Below are 21,903 nucleotides of genomic sequence, written 5' to 3'. Positions count from 1 at the left end.
GTACTTTTAGAATTTGACTGTGAATGATTGGATTCAATAAAATTACTCTTAATGATAGATCTGAGACAATAATCGAGCTTTAAAACAAATTTAAGTTAAAGACATACTAAATTTGAATTATGTCATTCCTAACATTTGTCGTATTCTCTGTATGTTTACATCTGTTTTCATCATTTGCCGACTGAATTTTCCCAAATTAATCGTATGTCTCGCTCGATTTCGATGCCGGTGAAACATACAAATTAAAGCATCTATTTTGCCCAGCAGCATTGAATTATTAAATAGCAATGTTCTTACCTCTCACTTGTTCACCATTTTGACCAAAACATGGTTTAATTTCAAAACATTGAATGTTTAAGTAGCGGATGTTTATTATTATAAATATAATCATGAAAAAACAATATTCAAATACATTAATCGTGTTTATAATAAGAAATTTTATAGAAAAAAAATCGCTGTACGCTCAATTTTGTCACATCTAATAGGCGTATTTTAAGATTATTTTCAAATAAATAAACTTTAGAGAAAAAAAAATTAACAATTTTATGTACGCATACATTGAAGGAAGGGATGAATATTGAAATGCATTAAAAACAACCGAGCCAACCATCTAATTTCCTTTGAAATTTTCGAATGTAGTCAACTACTCCATACTGTACGCTCAATTTTGAAAGTGACTGTATGTCCGACAAAAACAAAGCTTTGTTTCGCATGCACGAGTTGCACAACAGTTTGCAATGACGAAAAATGGGCTTTAATATGATAAATCTGTACCAAAATTGTATAGTTTAGTTTAATCCCTCATGATCATTCTTACTAATAAATCATGTTACTACAGAGAGCAATCAGATTTCATGTTATCGTGCCACATTACATAGTTCGACATGCCAAGAAGCAAAGTTAAACTTGCTTTTGGACAATTATGATGTCATGTTTATCAAACTATTTAATTTATCACTAATTCAGCAAAATGTAGTCATGTAATTACTGTTCTGCTGTTGATTTTTCCCAGCACCCAAATGAGTGCTATAATGAACTTTATGCAACTCATTTGAGTTTTTTATTGCAAAATTGTGTATTTCCGTATAAACGATGCTGGGTAATATACACTCCCAAATACAAATTACATATACCAAAATAATTCTTGAAAATTGTTACACTCTTGTGCACAAGATAAGCGAAAATTTGTTTTCTACTCGTTTGTAAATTTCAGATTAATTGACATTAATGAAAATATATTTTTTATTCATCTAATGAAAAAACATAAAAGAAAGGAAATCTGAAATCAAAAAAATACCCTGACTAATCCACCTAGTGGTAATGATGCCTTGCTCGTGCATTATTAAAATAGTATTTTGATGCATTATTAAAATAGTAACTTTCGAGCCCAGCCAATTTTCAAAATTAAGACAATGGGACAGTATTCACCGTCCCCGTTGCGAACAAATCGGTTAAGAGTAAGTGCCTGAGCGAGATTTGGCGTGTCAGGCTGAAAAAAATGTTTTTTGTCCATAGTTACTGATCCCATAGCCCGATTTTGCCCATTTTCAATAGGAAACAATGGGCCAGCATTCTCCGTCGAATGCAACTTGTTGCGAGAAACTTGGTTAATAGTAAGTGCCTGAAAAAAATATCAGACATCACCTTAATTCGTCGAACTGCACAACCAGCAAATGGACAAATTGATATTTGCGAAAAAAATCAGCGTTCCTTGGAGGGACTCGAACCTTTAACCTCCTACTCTCTAGATAGGCGTGGCGTGATAACCCCTACACAACAAGAACACTTAAAGGCCAGGCTTGCGAGAAAGCCATCAGAATCTGAGTACCAACCTCTACCGCGGTTAACTCTGTTTTGTTAATTTTTATATCTTTCGGGTGCTTGACATACCCACACGCTAATAACAAACAACTCAAAATTGAGTCGAATCCGACTCATTTAAATTACAAACGGGACTACTCAAAAGTTAGATAAAATATCAAGTAAAATATAGTACTTCAATGAAATGATTATTTCGTAAAATTTTTCCATCATTTTTTTTTCATACGACGGATGGGAAAGTAGTTTACCTATCTATCTGAATGCATTTTACAACCAACAGATTTTACGTTCAAGCTTAATTATTCTTTTTACGAAGTAGTATATTTTATTCAATTATGAGTAATCCCGAATGTTGAGTAGTAGCCATATATTTCCAATAGACGAAGGAACGATGAATTATAAATCTTATAATTTCTACCTGCATTAATACGTACCTACAAGGATCCCACACTATGTATCCTTTGCCAGGACAGTCTTCGGATCTGATTATATCACACTCATTGGGATTGCAAACACACTTAAGCGCAAAAGCTTTTACATCGAGAACCAATAAAAAATATATAATAAATTTGAATTTTGTATCAAAATTTGATATGTCGGTAAATTTGCTTCTGATGATGCACGGTTTCTTTGGAATGTATTCCATCTTATCAAATTCGTACTGGTACAGCTTTATTTGACGGAGGAAACCACAATTTTTTACACAAATCGTTAACAGTATTACTATTCATAGCACGATCATAATATTTTGAACTGCACTTTGTCGATACAGTTATTATCGAGACGTGTCTAATAATTATTCTGATTATTCACTATGCACTTTTCTGTGTGCGCGGTATTGCCGGAAACAAAGCTGATGTTGCATCATTCAGTGAATCAACCTGCAAGATAAAAGAGAAAAGAAATTGATATGAGACAGTCTTATTTGCCAATTCCACGGGAAATCATGTCTTATTATTCACAGCATTGGTTTATCATATCTAGGAATTTAAAGTGATACGGCATTTGTTTATAATTAACATAACATATTTCTATACTAATAATATTCGTATGACAAATGAATAACCAACACCAGTGATAGCAAGGCGGGAGCAGTTGACCATCATGAACAAGAGGTTTAGCAACGACAATAATCCACGGAAATAAGGACTAAAGGTAGAGGGTCATCTTCGAAATCTACCAAGCAATCTAGTGAGGTCCGGAGCTGTAGAGTCGTTCTAGTACAATAACCCATAACCCCCACCCCCCTAATACATATCATTTTTTTCATACACGCGCACGCAATTCCCTGTATATCCCCTGTTAGAGCTAATAAAAACATCGAAAGCAAAAGCGAAAGCATCGAAAATTGTTTATTTACATAGTTTATGGTAGAAGCTGGTCAAATCAGGAACATGGTCAAAACTGGTATAGTTGCCCTACTGCTTGATAAGCTTTTTCTGCAAGCTTATTGCTTAGTACATGGAGTAAATCAATAAACTGTAGAAACTTTTCACAAATGGGCGTAACTGTAGTTGCACTTGAAATTAGAAATGACTCGGTCTATGACGCATATTTTGTTCAACTGACGATAGTACAATTGCCTTCCCTAAGATCAAGGTCAGAATCTATTACATACACCCATTTGATTAATATTCTTAGAACTATATAATTGCATTTGCTGTTTGACTTATCTATCGCCCATACCCCGAAAATAACGCGGTGAATATGGTTCTCGATAGCTATCCGACACTTAAAACCAGGCAAGTAACAAAGGGAAGTTCGCAGCGCAGAGGATCGATCAGGTGGAAAATTATTTGCAGATCCAAAATCGTACAACATGTACCGTTTGAGCGCAATGAAAACATGTTATATGTACAGTAGAGTGATTCAAATTTTGACTTTTTTGCTCCCCTATGCTTAAACGATAGCATTTGCCATTTTAATAATCGTCCTAAATTTTTAGCTAATTTGGATGTAATTTGACTGAGCACAAGCAGTTTGAAGCTTGTATGAAAATTACTACGAAACCAGTAACTTTTAAGAAAAACCGTTCCACATCATTGCCCATTAAGCTCTAAAAATGTATGAATACGTTAGCAACATAGGAAGTTTAACAAGGGAAAATATCGTCGTTGTTGCTAAACGATTTGATGCTGGCAACAAAAGTTATTAGGGAAATACTGGATTATGGGAAATTCAATTTAACACGTAAAAGAATAACATCAATATCAATAATGAGCATTTCTGTTTTCTTTATAACTTTGCTCTCAAAAGTCAGATTGCTTCGCAACAACAACTGACTTTCAGTTTAGGATCTATTCTATGATGGCAATGCGGTAAATATATTGAAATAGATTCTGGGCTGCTTCACGAAACGATCCTTTACATAAGTGGCAATTCTCATAGTAATTTTCATATAACCTTCAAACGGCTTGTGCACAATCAAATTACATCCAAATCAGCTAAAAAATTGGGAGGACTATTAAAGTAGCATAAACAATCGTTTAAACACAGGGGAGGGAAAAAGTCAAAATTTGAATCACACTAATGTACAGCATAAAACACTCAGGCGTTAGTAGCTTTTGACTAATAATAAATTATTAAATCGTAGACAAAGTTCCCAGAGCAATCTAAAAATTCTTCGAGATCCTTAGACATCGCTGAATGCACCATTACGAAATTATCATCATTCTTTTCGATAAATGCTTTTCGAAATGGATACAACGTGATTTGGTCACCAACACCCTCTCCCATTTGGTTGGACGTGATCATTTTACAACAGCTCCCTCCCCAAAAACAATAAAAACTGAAAGAAAAACATCATAAAATGAAAACTGTTAACGAATGACTCGAATGTGCCAAAATACAATCAGCTTCATTCAACTCGGGGATGTAACTGTTGTAACTTTTACAAAAGCCCATGACAACGAAATATCATTATTATCATCATCATTATCTTTATGAGCGTGCCTTTTTGTTTTGTCCTTTCCACTGAGCTAGTCGACAGAAAACGCTTTTGTAGAAGAAATGCTGCCCGAAGCATAGACCAGAAAATGCCGAAATAGTCCTTATCCGTATCATTTACACCCAACCGCTGATGTGAAAAAACGATGTCAATCGGAAACTACGGACGGACGATGTGATGCTATGTAGGTATAAAACAGCGGAAGTGGCTTTCTCTACAAAAGACGAATGGAAAAAAAACGCGGCTATGCATTTCATCCAGCCCTGCGGCACAGATCTTTGGCGTTTGTTGAAATACTCTTGCAAAGAGTATTGGATTATAAACTTCTGTTTGATGTTGCGATCAAATCAAGAGTAAAATAAAGAATAATTTGTACATATTTTCATATTCTGGGAAAAACTGACAAAAACACAATACATACAAATATTAAATAATCATCCTAAACCAATAACATTATTATAACATACGGAACTTACCAATTGTGGAGACAAAATATTTATGATACATAATCCGCAATTGAAATACAATTTCAACGATTATTCACTACTTGTGCAACTCTTTAAATTCCAATAATAATGTTGGAATACACCACACTTTTGCAAAATAATCAATAATCAAGAAACAACATTCATAATTTCCCACTTTTTTTTGGCAATCATAAAACGTCACATGTACATCCTGAGGCAATAAGATTCCTGTGACTTCCAATGAAAATCAAATCAATTCCTATAAATCACACTTCACTACACTCTTCCTTCGTGTGTATCACATGCTGGATAAATACTGCTGTTGGCTTTTCCGTATGACGCGGTTTATATAATCAACTTGTGGATAGCGTCTGAACAATTAATTCGTTTCTGCCTCCGTCGACAGCGTTCTAAGTTGAAATGAATCAATCGGTCAAGAAATACAATACCACCGAGAGGTAAAACTTTACTACTTCTCAAAAGAAACAACAATGAAGCATAAACAAGAGAGTGCTGGCATGTATATTTTCCCAAACATGAGTGGATACTTTGCCCAAACAAGTGGAATCTCTCGCGTGCTCTATGATTTTATGAACGCATGCGCTGGAAAAAAAATCCTAGGAGAAGATAGGGAAATATTTTTTCGCCGGTTAGTGAATAACTGACCTCCTTGTCAAAATTCACAGAAATCAGAAAAAATCTAAAATCACTAGTAAAAAGTGGAAATTAAACTTTGCAGTCATGTGATGTTCCATGATATTCTTGTAAAATTGGGTTGAAGGACTTGCAAATCGGATTAAATTTCGAGCGATTATGTTGACTCATATGAGATTATATGCAATTACATAGAAATAAAAATCCCCTCAGAGACTAAAACCAGATAATGTTAAATTAGGAACATTCCGTATTTTATTACGAATCGTTGATTTTTTATTAAGATGACACCTTAAAGTTGAGCCACAAATTCAGTACTGTATTTCATGCAGCTGTGTTTCAATTCCGGCCTACATTTTTTAACCTTATCAGAGTGTTCAAAAAGTAACGTGAACAGGATGAACACATGTTTAATTCTAATAAAATTATTTAGCTTACATCTAAACATATACAACACGGTTCAAGGCTACATCTCTCCATCCTCGGTTGCACCTGGTCAACCAAGCTTGCAAGTCCTCCTTGAGCATGGTCCAAATCTCATGGCCGTAGAGGAGTGATGAACTCTATAACTCTGAAAAATCACTATAATAAAGTTTAAAAAAAAAAGTCCGTGAAGGACCACCGGATTTATGATCGTTCTGTACATGATACATTTGGTGCGGGTGTGAAACTTTTTCCGGAGCCCGTAGAAGGCCCGACTTCCACAGATCATGCGCCTTCGTATTTCACGACTAACATTATTATCAGCCGTTAGCAAGTAGATGGGGCATATGACCCCTTCCACTCCACCGGTAGCTGTTCAGCTTCCCAGATTCTGACGATCAGTTTGTGAAGGCAAGTGGCCAGCTTTTTCGGGCCCATCTTGATGAGCTCAGCTCCGATACCGTCCTTACCAGCTGCTTTATTGATCTTTAGCTGTTGGATGGCATCCTTAACTTCCCTCAAGGTGGAGGTTGGTTGGCTTCCATCGTCCGCTGAACTGACGTACTCATCTCCCCCTACTGTCTTGACTTTCACTGCCTGTGCCATACAAAATGTCCCTCATAGTCTCATAGTGCTGTTTCCACCTTTCGATCACTACACGTCCGTCAAGATGCTCCCATCCTTATCCTTGCACATCTCAGATCGCAGCACAAGGCCTTTGCGGGATGCGTTGAGCTTCTGATAGAACTTGCGTGTTTCTTGACAAAGGCACAGCTAATTTTGTATTATGACACTTAACTTTTCACTTCTATAATTACTCACTTTTTACACCTCCTTTTTAATTTTTTCCAATCTACATAGGGGGAATGACGGCTTTGGCAGGTTTTGTTTTATTATTGTCAGGGGGTTTTTTATGACTGATTATGCTCAAATTTGGCCTAAACATTCTTTGCATATCAAAGAATATTGTGGTCAAATTTCATAAAATTCGGTCGGAAAAAAAACCCCTGACAATAATAGAACAAAACCTGCCAAAGCCGTCTTTTCCCCTATTTCTGTTTTCAAATTCATAAATTCATAAATTTTACTTTTCAAACTCGAGCAAAAGCGACTCGTGCGTCACGAATGAGGGCTTGGCCAGTTTTTTAATTGGTCGGTAAACTGATACACGAGTGTTATGTCTGTTTGTCTGTGATTTGAGTGAGTAAATGAGGAATAAAACTGAGTAAGTCATTCTATGTTTGAATAGTCATCCGACGTTCGTCAAAATTGAGGATGAAGTTCCTTAATCAAGGTGAATGCTTGTATGCTCTAGTCGTGAGATAGAAGCTGACGGGTGCTATTTTCAAAGAAAACTACGGAACCTCCTAACGGTTTAATTGATATTATGTGGATAAATCACGAAAAAAAAAACGTTTTTCTTAATTTTATCTACGAGGGTCTTCAACCTTGTTTTATTATCTGAATTTTCTAAAACTAAAATATATTTTTGATGCGCCATACAAACATAATCCACAATATACTCACCACACGGGCATGGGAACGCGTGGTTGCTCACCATGGTATTTGAATGGCAAAGGCTCCCTCGAACATAAGCGATTTCATCACTGTGACGGCGATAGCTAGTCGCTGCGGCGACGATAACTAGTCGCTGCAACTCCATCGCTAGGTCACTGCATGCAATGTCCCATATACGCTTTCATACAAACGGCCACAGAATCGCAATCGCGAAGCTACAGTCGCGTCACGTGCGTTTGGGGGATCCTTCATAAATTAAATTCAAATAGATCGTATACCCTATAGGGTTCCGCATTTTTATCTTAAAAGAAATGGCCTGTTCACAAATTACGTCCAGCCTGCTTTACACTTTGTTACACTAAAAGGTGAGGGTCGAGGTGGATACTACAAAATGTTGCGGATAACGTGAATGATTTTTTTATTAACTGATTTCAGCAATTTCTTTTTGCCTTTCTCGTATACTAAGTATACGTAAAGGCTATAATTTCACTCTAAAACCAAACTTTTGATAGAAGGCTCGGAGACCCATAGTGTTATATACCAATCGACTCAGCTCGACGAATTGAGGTGATGTCTGTTTGTGTGTATGTATGTATGTGTGTGTGTATGTGTGTATGTGTACAAATTTTGTAGACACACTTTTTGGAACTTAGCATTACCTGATTTACTCGCAACAAGTTGCATTCGACGGGGAATGCGGTCCCATTGTTTGCTATTGAAAATAGGCCTGATCGGACATTGCGTTTCGGAATTATTGAAAATCATTGTTTTTCCCAAGGGTCCCCTTGAAAAAAAATTTCAAAACCGAAAAAAAAAATGTTTCAAGAATGGTGGGAATGCATAGTAATTAATGCAAAAACATGCAAAATGATAGAAAATATGCGATCTATTCCCCTAAAGTGCTTTTTTGACCTTTCCTATGTGATTTTTTCAGTACATTTTACGATGCACGAGAAAGGCATCATCGCCGCTAGGTGGATTAATCTGGGTTTTATTAACTGATTTCAGCAATTGCTTCGACGCATAATTGTATTATGTTAGTCTTTGTAGATTTTGACTTCTCATCTCAAAACAGTACATTTTGATGCATATTTTTCAAAAATACTCAAAGATACCGAACTATGAAAATTATTGAAAACAACCCGACCAGTTAGTCATATGTAACAAATTTTTATCACAATTATATCAATATGTGTTACAAATAACAATAGATACTTGCAATAATTTTGTTATAAATTCTCTGTAAAAGATGGAGGAAAAAATTTAATGATCGTCATAACATGATTATAACATAATGTGTTATGTTTATTTTTACCGAAAAAATTGCCTACATTTTTGGTAGATAGGAATTGGAAAAAAAGAAGGTATCACCGTCAGTATAACCCTTATGCGGCCAACAAAAAAAACACACGTGGATGGCCGACAGGGTACCCGTGTTCCACTAAAATGATATTCTCATAACTTCAACAATTTTCGACCGATTTTGATAATTTTGACAGTTTTGGAAACAGAAACTCATATACTTTTTGCCCATTGTCAAGGTTTACAGCTTATGCCCATGGTTATACAAGAAATCTTTGAAGTAAGGCTCAAGAGTCTACACGCGTATCCAAAGGCCATTCTACCAGTTTCAAATATGCTACAAGCTCTTTGCGCTTCTTAGAATTGAAGGTGTTCACAGTATATGCTTCGGGTAATGCAAGAATCCCTGAAATGAGGTCTTAGTCATCCGAGAAATCTCTGGAGTAAAGCCTAAAGATCTACTCGCGTAACCAAAGGTATATTATGCAAATTCAAATACGGTACATGCTCTTTGTGGTACTTAGCATAGAATGCGTTCACAGTATATGTTCCGAGTCATCCAAGAAATCTCTGGAGTAAGGCCTTAAGGTCTACACTCATAACCATGGGTCTATGAACTTGTCTCAAAAGTGGTACACGCTTTTTGCGCATCTTGAAATCAAATGTGATCACTACATATGTTTTGCGCTGTCGAAGAAATCTCTCGGATAAGTCCTCTGGCGCCTTCATTGCATATGTTCATGGTCATCCAAGAAAACCCTGGAAAAAGCCTTCAGGTCTACACGCGTAACCAGAGATCTTTTAGATTGTTTCAAAACCGGTACATGCCCTTTGTGGTACATAGAATAGAACGCCTTTATTGCATATGTTCATGGTCCTCCAAGAAAACCCTGGAAAAGGCCTTAAGATATACACGCGTAACCAAAGATCTATCAGATTGCCCTTTGTGGTACATAGAAAAGATTGCGTCCATTGCATAGGTTCATGGTCATCCAAGAAAACCCTGGAATAGGCCTTTAAATCTGCATGGGTACCCAGAGATCTTTTGGCTTGTTTCAAAAGTGGTACATACCCTTTGTGGTACATAGAATAGAATACGTCCATTGCATAGGTTCACGGTCATCCAAGAAAATGTTAGAATAGGCCTCAGGATCTTCACATCGCAACCAGATACCTTTCGGATTGTTTCAAAAGTGGCATATGCCCTTTGTGGTACATAGAATATACCGCTTTCATTGCACTTGAACAATCCTCAGGAACTTCACGCGTAACCAGAGCTCTTTCGGCCTATTTGAATAGTTATACATGCCTTTTATGGTACGTAGAATAGAATGCACCCATTTCAAATGTTCATGGTCATCCAAGAAAACCCTGGAGTAAGGCATTAGGATCTACACCAGAGCCTGTTTTAAATTTGGTACATGCCTTTGGGGTTCTAGAATAAAATGCGTTCATGGCATATGCTAATGGTCATCCTAGAAATTTATGGAGTAAGACTTCTAGGCTTACACGAATATCTAGAGGGTCTTTAAAGTCACTCCTTACGGAATCCAAGTTTCAAAGTGCTCGCGTTTTCGGGGGCACACCACTCGATACGGAAGTAACGCACAACTGTCATTTTTATTATTCCACGCATACTGCGACGCAGCAAAGCTAAATCAACAAAAGTGACAGTTGTGCGCAGCCTCCGTATCGATTGGTGTGCCCCCGAAAACGCGAGCACTTTGAAACTTGGATTCCGTGAGGAGTGTTCTTAATCTTATTTTAATATGGTACATGATCTTTGCGATATTAGCCCGTTTTAAACCTCACGTTCTCGGCGTGAAGTTGTATCGTTCCAATTTATTGTATTATGAATGAAGTTTGTATACTACCTGGAGCCAACAACAACAAGACAACAATAACTACTTGGAATGCTAATATATCAAGATGAGGTTTCACATCTTGTTTATTCTTCAATAACTGCCCAGAGCTAATGACAACAACTTGAGCTACTTGAAATGCAAACATATACCAATAGCCTTCCGTTCGTGGGTTGATCTGCAGATCATTCCTATATGGAGTTCATAGACTACCTAGTACCATGGCAAAAACAAAAACTACAGCAGATGTTCGATAACTGCAAGTCATTTAACTGCAATGCTTTTAAACTGCAATTCGATAGTTGCAACAGTTTTACAGTTATCGGACCGCTAAACTTCAAACCGATGTCAGACTCAATGACAGCTGCATTGCGCTGCACATCAACAACGGCGCTCGATGAAGGAGGGTTGTGTGAGATTGTGCCAGTTGGTCGTCAGATCCCAACCCGACCACATAAGCGAAGAGGGATCGCCTTTCGAGTTCAGTACATTCAAAGTTAATTGCCTATGTTCCGGGTATTGAGCCAGCCGGATTGAAAATTAATTGCTATGTCTGAAACTCGATTTTGCATATGCACAACATGTGATAGATTAAGTTTGGAAAAGGTATTGGAGGAAAACCGCTACCTTCCGTCCTTCCCAGTTGTTCTTCAATAACTGCGTCCGTTACGGAGGTTGATACACCGACCTTGACCCTATGGAGTTCGTAGACTTCCTGGAACCCACAAAATCAACAAGAACTACTTGGAATACAAACATATACCAAGAAAGGGTAACGCTACTTGTTTATTCTTCGATAACTGCCTCCATTACGAAGATTGATCCACAGACCTAGACTCTATGGAGTTCGTAGACTTCATGGAACCAATAATAACAAGAACTACTTGGAATACAAACAAATACCATGAAGGCGTCCACAACTTGTTTATTCTTCTATAACTGCCTTCGTTACCAAGGTAGAACCCCATACCTTGACTCTATGGAGTTCGTAGACTACTTGGAGTCCTCGACAACAACAAGAACTACTTGGAATACACACATATACCAAGAAGGGGTCACGCTACTTGTTAATTCTTCGATAACTGCCGCCATTACGGAGATAGATCCGAAGATCTTGGCTGTATGGAGTTCGTAGACTACCTGGAACTCACGAAAACAACAAGAACTACATGAAATACAAACATATACCAAGAAGGGGTCACACAACTTGTTTATTCTTCAATAACTGCCTCGATTACGGAGGTTGATCCACCAACCTTGAATCTATGGAGTTCGTAGACAACCTGGAGCCAACGACAACAACAAGAACTACTTGAAATACAAACATATATCAAGAAGGGGTCTCAAAACTTGTTTATTCTTCAAACGCTGCCTCCGTTATCGAGGTCGATCCCCAGGCCTTGACTCTATGGAGTTCGTAGACTACCTGGAGTCCTCGACAACAACAAGAACTACTTGGAATACACACATATACCAAGAAGGGGTCACGCAACTTGTTTATTCTTCGATAACTGCATCCATTACGGAGATTGATCCGAAGATCTTAACTGTATGGAGTTTGTAGACAACCTGGAACTCACGACAACAACAAGAACTACAAGAAATACAAACATATACCAAGAAGGGGTAACGCAACTTGTTTATTTTTCGATAAACGCCTCCATTACGGAGATTTTTCCGAAGACCTTGACTGTATGGAGTTCGTAGACTACCTGGAACTCACAAAAAGAACAAGAACTACATGAAAAACAAACATATGCCAAGAAGGAGTCACAAAACATGTTTATTCTTCAATAACTGCCTCCATTACGGAGGTTGACCCACTGACCTTGAATCTATGAAGTTCGTAGACTACCTAGAGCCCCTGACAATAACCAGAACTACTTGGAATACAAACATATGCCAAGACGGGGTCACACAACTTGTTTATTCTTCGATAACTGCCTCCATTACGGAGATTGATTCGAAGACCTTGACTGTGTGGAGTTCGTAGACTACCTGGAACTCACGACAACAATAGGAACTACAAGAAAAACAGATATATATATATATCAAGAAGGGGTTACACAACTTGTTTATTCTTCATTAACTGCCTCCATTACGGAGGTTGATCCACAGACCTTGAATTTATGAAGTTTGTAGACTACATGGAACCAATGACAACAACAAGAATTACCTGGAATACAAACAGATACCAAGAAGGGGTCACACAACTTGTTTATTCTTCAATAACTGCCTCCGTTACTGAGGTTGATCCACAGATCTTGACTCTATGGAGTTCGTAGACTACCTGGAGCCCACGTCAACAACAAGAACTACTTAGAATACAAACATATACCAAGAAGAAGTCACGCATTTTTTTTATTCTTCGTTAACTGCCTCTATTACGGAGATTGATGCGAAGACCTTGACTGTATGGAGCTCGTAGACTACCTGGAATCAATGACAGCAACAAGAACTACTTGGAATGCAAACATGTTTTAAGAAAAGGTCATTGGATGACTCGGAACATATACTGTGAAAGCATTATATGCTAAGCACCATAAAGAGCATGTACCGTTTTTGAATTTGCACGATAGACCTCTGGTAACGTTAGCAGACCATAAGATCTTATTCCAGGGATTTTTTGGATGGCTGAGGCCTTACTCCAGGGGTTTTTGGAGAACCAGAATATATACTGTGAACACCGACTATTCTAAGAAGCGCAATGAGCATGTAATATATTTGAAACTGGTTGATAGACCTCTGGTAACGTTAGCAGACCATAAGATCTTATTCCAGGGATTTTTTGGGTGACTTAGGCCTTACTCCAGGGGTTTTTGGAGACCCAGAATATATACTGTGAACACCGACTATTCTAAAAAGCGCAATGAGCATGTAATATATTCGAAACTGGTTGATAGTCCTTCGGTTACGTGTGTAGACTCTTAAGTCTTACTTCAAAGATTTCTTGTATAACCAAGGACAAAAGCTGTAAACCTTGACTATGGGCAAAAAGTATATGAGTTTCTGTTTCTAAAACTGTTAAAATTATCAAAATCGGTCGAAAATTGTTAAAGTCATGAAAATATCAATTTAGTGGAACACGGGTACCCTGTCGGCCATCCACGTGGTAAAAAAAATCAGATGCCCTTCCCACGTCCCCCCTCACTGTATCAACGTGATCACAGATGCTACATTTTATGGAGTTCTTAGATGTCACCGAGTTTCAGCTTTCAGCTATAAAAATTCATTGAAATATCACCACTTGAATTTGAAAAAGGAACACGGGTACCCCGTCGGCCGCATAAGGGATAACTTGAACATAAAATTGAACCAGCTGGACAAAGTTAATTGCCTATATAATGGATAATCATAATATTTTCAATACCATAATATGCTATTTTCACCACTTTTTATGTAACACATCGAGTTTTATTTTTGTTCAATTAATAACATATTTGTTAAAACTAGAAGAGATATTGTAACATTTTATGTTTGTAACATTTTATGTTATGTTATGTTTTATAACAACCCCTTTTATAAAACAAACTGCTGTAACAGAACAACAAGCTCTGATACAAATCTGTTACTATCTACTGGTCGGGAACATCAAACAGCAATTGGCAAACATTCCTGCGTATTTTTGTCTCACGATGAATATTTACCATTTGTGCAGGTTATGCTATTTTATAGAACATCAGTTAACGGTTCCATTTAATAATGGTAAAAAGAGATAGGGAAACTGGGGTAATATGCACCCCCGGGGCAAAACGACCTTTTGACGTTTTTGAGGACATTTTCAGGAATTTTTCGAGCATATTTGCTACAGCGCATGTAGTTCGGATCTCGAACTACCAGTCCAGCAGTAAACATTCCTGAAAATATGCCTGAAACACCGCCAAAAATGCCAAAAGGTCGTTTTGCCCCGGGGGTGCGTTTTACCCCAGTTTACCCTAAACCAGTCAAGGACTGAAAACCTCTATAACAAAGAGTAGAAAATAACGAATACATATTGTGTTCCTCGGCAGAATCGTCCCGTCTATCTATTCGAATACCATACTGTTATAAAATTCTTACCATTTTAAATTCTGTTTTTGAGTAAAAAAAATTAAAAAGCTATGAATAAAAAAAATCTTAACAGTTCTGTGAGATAGTGTTTCTAATTTTACTAGATGTTGATCCTGTGGTCCTGTGTTTTTAGGACTTTGAACAGATTGTAGGTGACATGCATTTTAAAGCATTTTTGTGCAAATTATATTGATCATCTTACAAATTTAGGGGAAACAGGACACACATGATCCCCACTTTTTGTTTCGGATGTTTCTCGATGTAAAATGGTTAAATTTATACGATTTGAGATCGACTCGAAAAACAAAAAAATAATTATTCAAAAGAATCATTGGAAGGAATTATTTTTTCATAAAAGTTATCAAAAAAGATAGAGAGATAGAAGAGAGATAGAAAATTTAGTATTTTCAAAGCTTGCGGGAGGCTTGATCCCCATATCGGGGGGAATCGCCCCCATTTTAGCTGAACATATTATAGTTCTTTGAAGTCTAACAAGAGGCTTAATTCCATTCCGTGCCGATAGTTCGAACGAGCCAGACGTGTGTGCTGTGTCTCATCGCGGATTGTGTTCGGTAGTGAAAAGGCTATTGTGTGGTGCTCCTACCTACGGATCCAAGGCGATCGCTGTCGGCGAGTGAAGTAGCTGCTTCTGGCGACGCCAGTGAAGCAGGCTATTGTTACTGCTGCTACCTACAGCAGCAGGGGCAGATAAGTGGCAAAACTTTTTATTGTTCTTCTGTTTGATACAGAGTGGGACTGCTTAGAATTAATCGAATTAGTTTTTTTAAGTTTTTTTTCTAATTTGCTATTAGTTCTAAGTTAGTATAAGCAAAATTATCCTTCCACCTTGCGGGGTGAGAATGGAGGAGGAGACTGGAGAAGGCAATGTGCCTGCTAAAGATGGAGGGCGCACTCGATTGTACCATGCGGCTTCGCCTGGGCCTTGGGTTGTTTACTTTCGGCAGAAAGTAAAAAGCCTGGATTTTCTCGGCATTAAACGAGATTTGACGCGTCGTTTTCCGAAGCTTGATTTTAGCCAGATCAACAGGAACAAACTACGCATCACCGCACCTACATACCAGGTGGCGAATGAAATTGCTGGCGACAGGGCGTACAATGTTGAATATATGGTTTATGTCCCCTCGCGAGAGGTCGAAATTGAAGGTGTGATCAACGCAGCGAGCCTGACTTGCAAGGATGTACTTGCGGGAAAAGGCCGCCTAAAGAATGCAATGGAGTCTACCGTGGATATTCTGGACTGCAAGGAATTGCATTCAGCAGGCACGGTAGATGGAAAGAAGGTATATTCCAAGTCAGGTTCGCTTCGGGTGACGTTCGCCGGTTCGATGCTCCCAAAATATGTTGATATTGAAAACATGCTATTTCCGGTGCGTCTTTTTGTGCCAAGGGTATTTAATTGTACCAATTGCAAACAACTTGGTCACACTGCCGAGTTTTGTGACAACAAACCACGTTGTGGCAAATGTTCTGAAAGGCATAGGGAGGAGTCCTGCCAGCAACAGGCAACAAAATGTGCTTATTGTGGTTTGAATCCTCCCCATGGTTTGCAGGAATGCCCGGTGTACAAAAGCGCACCCAAAAAGTGAAGCGCTCGTTGGTACAGCGCTCCAAGCAGTCGTATGCGGAAATGGTTAAGTCGCAAGACACATCCGCCACAGCCACTGCATCGACTGCTATTTCAGCCACCGTTCTTGTAAGTGATTATTATGATTCCATATCCATTGATGAATTGGACTCTGACGCTGCCGATATGGATGATCCTGCGGAGGTACACGTGCCCGAAAAGAGGAAGCAACCGTCTTCCCCGGGATCGCGCCGCAAGAGAACAAAAATCATACATAAAAACTTGGCAAACTCTGAAGGTAATGGGGGTTTATTTAAAATCCCGAAGCAACCTGTCCCTACTCCTTCTTTTTATCCTAGTTGCAGTAAGGCATTCCCTGCCATTGTTAAAATCCGATGTTTCGAAGAAACATCCGGCTAGAAGAATCAACGAAAGAAAAAAGTAATTCGCACTTCTAGTAAAAGTATTCCGTCCAAGCGAGGATTGATCTCCTTTAAGGACCTTGTGGACCGTTTTTGAATTTATTCAATATTCCGAATTCATTGAGGCCTATCATTGACCTTTTCATACCAACAGTGGAAAGTTATCTGAAGCAATTGACTGTTTCATGGCCCCTTCTTGCAGGAATTGTATCTTTCGATGGATAATACGGCCTATACCCAAGATACAATCGCTGTGCTGCAGTGGAACTGTCATAGTCTGAAAAATAAATTAGACGTGTTCAAGTTTTTGATTCGCAATTCCGATTGCGATATATTTGCACTCTGTGAAACATGGCTTTCTTCTGAAGATGAAATCAACTTCCACGATTTTAATATTATTCGCCAAGATCGGGATGATCATTATGGTGGCGTTCTTTTGGGGATCAAAAATGCTACTCCTTCTACAAAATTCCCATTCCGACTGTTAATGGCCTAGAGATCGTCGCTTGCCAAATAAATGTAAAGAATAAAGATCTTTGCATAGCTTCAGTGTACATTCCTCCAAATGCCTCTATTAATCGTCGACATTTTGGAGCGCAGTCTCCTCCTATCATCTCCAGTATTGATATTGGGTGATATGAACGCACATGGTATTGGTTGGGGCGAAACGTATGACGATTATAGAGCGCCTATTTTCTATGATTTGTGTGACGATTTCAATTTGAATATTTTGAACACTGGTGAAGTAACTCGAATAGGACCAAATGGTCAACAAAGCCGTATTGATCTGTCTTTATGTTCAAATTCACTATCATTAGATTGCACGTGGAAGGTAATTCAAGATCCCCAGGGTAGTGACCATATGCCGATAGTCACCACAATTAAGAGTGGCTATCATCAATCTGAGCCAGTTAATGTTCCTTTCGATCTCACGAAGAACATTGACTGGCAAAATTTGCATCGGCGGTAAAATTGGTATTGAATCAACTGATACTCTTCCACCTTTGGATGAATATCGATTCCTTACTGAGTTGATTCAAAAAGCGCACTAGAAGCTCAGAAACGACGCGTTCCAAGTACATCTGTCATCAGAAGACCAGCCACTCCTGGATGGGATGATGAATGTACTAAGTTGTATTCTGAGAAATCTGATGTTTCAAGGCCTTCCGTAAACACGGAAGGTCCGAGCTTTGAAGAGTATTTGAGGCTCGAAAGAAACTCAAAAATCTTCTCAAGGCAAAAAACGTAGCTACTGGCGACGTTTTGTCGAGGGACTATCACGAGAAACCTCAATGACAACACTTTGGAAAACGGCCCGCAACATGCGGAACCGCGTTTCCACCAATGAGAGTGAAGAATACTCCAATCGATGGATATTCAACTTCGCAAAAAAGGTCTGTCCAGATTCCGTACCAGCAGAACCGCTATTTCGAGAATCAGTCACTGATCCCGGTTCTTTGGGTGGACCATTCTCAATGCTGGAACTTTCAATGTCTCTTCTTTCATCGAATAACTCTGCTCCGGGATGCGATAACATCAAATTCAATCTGCTTAAAACCTCCCAGATATCGCAAAAGACGATTACTTGACCTGTACAACTGTTTCATGGAGTACAACATTGTGCCACCTGAATGGCGACAGGTCAAAGTAATAGCTATTCAAAAGCCTGGGAAACCAGCGTCTAATCACAATTCATACCGACCGATTGCCATGCTATCATGCATGAGAAAATTATTGGAGAAAATGATCCTTTCAAGAGTCGACCATTGGGTCGAAGAAAATGCATTGCTTTCAAATACTCAGGTTGGATTTCGAAAAGGAAAGGAACTAACGATTGTCTAGCGTTGCTTTCTTCAGATATACAACTGGCCTTTGCGCACAAGGAGCAATTGGCTTCAGTATTCTTGGATATTAAGGGCGCTTTTGATTCAGTTTCCATAGAAGTACTGTCAGACAATCTGCACAGTACTGGATTACCCGTTATTTTGAACAATTTCTTGTATAATTTGTTGTCAGAAAAACAAATGAACTTCACACTCGGCACTCTGACAACTTCCAGAAATAGCTACATGGGCCTTCCCCAAGGATCATGTTTAAGTCCCTTGCTTTATAATTTCTATGTTAAAGATATTGACAATTGTTTGGAAGGACAATGCACGCTCAGACAACTTGCAGATGATGCCGTGGTCTCTCTAAGAGGTCCATGTGCAGCTGTCTTGCAAGGACCATTGCAAAGTACCCTGGATAATCTGACTGTTTGGGCCAGACATTTAGGGATCGAGTTTTCACCGCAAAAACCTCAGTTGGTTGTGTTTACTAAGAAGCGGTATCCTGCTCAAACTCAAGCTGTTGAATGATGACATCAACCAATCTTTATCTCCAAAATACCTGGGGGTGGTGTTTGATTCCAAATGTACCTGGAAACTCCACATTGAGTATTTGATACAAAAATGTCGGAAAAGGATCAATTTTCTACGTTCTATCTCCGGAACATGGTGGGTGCTCACCCGGAAGACCTCATCAAACTCTATAGAACGACTATTCTCTCTGTTTTAGAGTATGGCTCCTTCTGCTTCCTCTCAGCAGCTGATTGCCACCTGATCAAATTGGAACGAATTCAGTATCGTTGTTTGCGTATTGCCCTTGGCTGCATGCATTCAACGCATAACATGAGCCTGGAGGTGCTTGCTGGAGTCACTCCTTTAAAGCACCGTTACTGGGAGCTCTCACTTAGAATACTATCAAATGTGGAACAAGTAACACACTTGTTCTAGATAACTTCGATAATATGCTTGAACTAACTTGTCGTTCAAGATTCCTTAGAGTCTATCTCAACTACATTTCTTCAGATCTTTGTCTTCCGTGTTATAATCCACCTCGAGTTCACTTCACCAACGACAGTTCCTCAATTGTATACGATCTGTCCATGAAACATGCTATTCAAGGAATACCAGATCATCTTCGACAAATATCTATTCCCTCACTTTTTCTGAAAAATATGAACATGTCAATTGCAACAACAGATATTTCACTGATGGTTCTCGCATCAACAGATCCACTGGCTTCGGTGTTTTCAATGTAACTTCAACCACCTTCCGAAAACTTCAGGAACCGTGTTCGGTTTATGTTGCTGAGCTGGCAGCAATTAACTTCGCTTTGGGGATAATTTCCAATCAGCCTGTAGACCATTATTTCATCTTCTCGGATAGTCTTAGTTCTATCGAGGCACTCCGGTCGATGAAACCTGTTAAGCACGCATCTTACTTTCTTACAAACATAAGAGAGCAGATGCGTGTTTTGGTCGAAAGATCATTCAAGATTACCTTTGTTTGGGTCCCATCTCACTGCTCAATCTACGGCAATGAGAAGGCAGACTCGCTGGCAAAGGTGGGCGCACAGGAAGGTGAAGTTTATGATAGACAATACTCGAGCAACGAGGTTTTCCCATTAGTCCGTCAGAGTACTCTTCAAAGTTGGCAAAGAAATTGGACACACAACGAACTTGGACGGTGGCTATTTTCCATAGTTCCAAAAGTTTCTGGGCGAGCGTGGTTCAGAGGTGAGGACTTAAGTCGAGGCTTCATTCGCGTGATGTCGAGACTTATGTCTAATCACTATTCACTAAACGCACATCTGTACAGAATAAACTTTGTCGATAGCAACTTATGTAGGTGCGGAGCCGGTTATGATGACATCGATCACGTAGTTTGGTCCTGCTCGGAAAATGACGCCTCCAGAGAGCAATTATTGGATACCCTTGTGGCCCGAGGTAAACAACCCTTCAGGGAAGTTCGCGGTGTTTTGGGAGATCGTGATGTTGTCTATATGCAGGCCATTTATAGTTTTCTTTGTGCTTCTGACATCAAAATCTAACATTTTGTTTTTTTTTTCTTTCTTTAAAGTTTTTTTTTGTTCTGTCTCTGCCTTTTTGTTCCGTAGAGCCCCATAGCTCTTGCCATCCGGAAGATGCTCCCAGTCGAACCATTCCTCGAGTACGACGATATGCCACATCGTCACTGACGCCAAATGCCCGGATGAGAAACTGAAATTTCCTGATCCCAAATCCTAAGCCCCGTCCATCCTTAAACATTGTTAACTAACCTCGAGTCACCACGAGTACGCTGGCTTCTACCCCCCTCTTACTAACCGTATAATAAAATGATATTGATTGTATATATCACAAAGAACAATGGCTCCGTAAAGTGTTATACACGCCTGAGCCTACCAAATAAACGAAATTGAAAAAAAAGAGGCTTAATTGTTTTTTTTGAAATCCTAACAATTCTTCATAGTCTAACTTAAAAACAATATTGCAAAAATTCAATATTGTTGGTATTAAGTAAGGCAAGTAAACTGTAGGGAATCAAGTGTGTACATGTTGAGTATTTATCTTTCTTATTTCTCCATTCTATATGAAATGAGCAATAATCAATTTAATGACCTTATTCAATTCTGCAATAATAAAACTGTTGTATACGTAGCGCACCCTGCGCATTCGAAAATCAGCGATCTTCTATCGCTGTCAAACTTCGTACGTTTGTCGTGCGATGTCGTGATATGTTCATTTACCTGTAACGAGAAAGTTGAATAAAAAGTTAGTTACTACAGATACTCTGAACCAGAAAGTCGTAAATCTAAATCTGATCAGTCTTCTTAACTTATCACAGTCTCGGTTTGTTCTAAAAGATTTTAAAGTGGCGACGAGCGAGAAAAGTGTTGGAAAATTTGAAAAACTTCATATAAAAGGTGTAATTTGATGCTAAGACGCCCAGCGAGTAGATCGGAATTGCGGTGTATTAGGAGCTAAGGAATTCGATACAGTTCGATACCATCTGCGGTGACAGAGTCGGAA

The 21,903-nt window shown here is 38.7% G+C and overlaps 1 protein-coding gene across 1 annotated transcript in view; it reads right to left on the bottom strand.

Annotated features, from left to right (window-relative positions):
* Positions 1 to 5,699, bottom strand: part of LOC134227526 (cysteine-rich motor neuron 1 protein-like) — a 34,300-nt gene extending 28,601 nt beyond the window's left edge. The window contains exons 1-2 of the mRNA XM_062709088.1: positions 5,245 to 5,699; positions 2,256 to 2,702 (exon numbers count right to left, since the gene is read on the bottom strand). Of these exons, the coding sequence (XP_062565072.1) occupies positions 2,256 to 2,467 (212 nt within the window). The 5' untranslated portion in view covers positions 2,468 to 2,702; positions 5,245 to 5,699. The remainder of the gene's footprint in view (positions 1 to 2,255; positions 2,703 to 5,244) is intronic.
* Positions 5,700 to 21,903: the final 16,204 nt, after the last annotated feature.

This window comes from Armigeres subalbatus, chromosome 3, assembly GCF_024139115.2.
Source record: "Armigeres subalbatus isolate Guangzhou_Male chromosome 3, GZ_Asu_2, whole genome shotgun sequence".
Classification (NCBI taxonomy): domain Eukaryota; kingdom Metazoa; phylum Arthropoda; class Insecta; order Diptera; family Culicidae; genus Armigeres; species Armigeres subalbatus.
The sequence above is the reverse complement of the archived record's forward strand: the minus strand, read 5'-3'. Positions and strand labels throughout refer to the sequence as shown.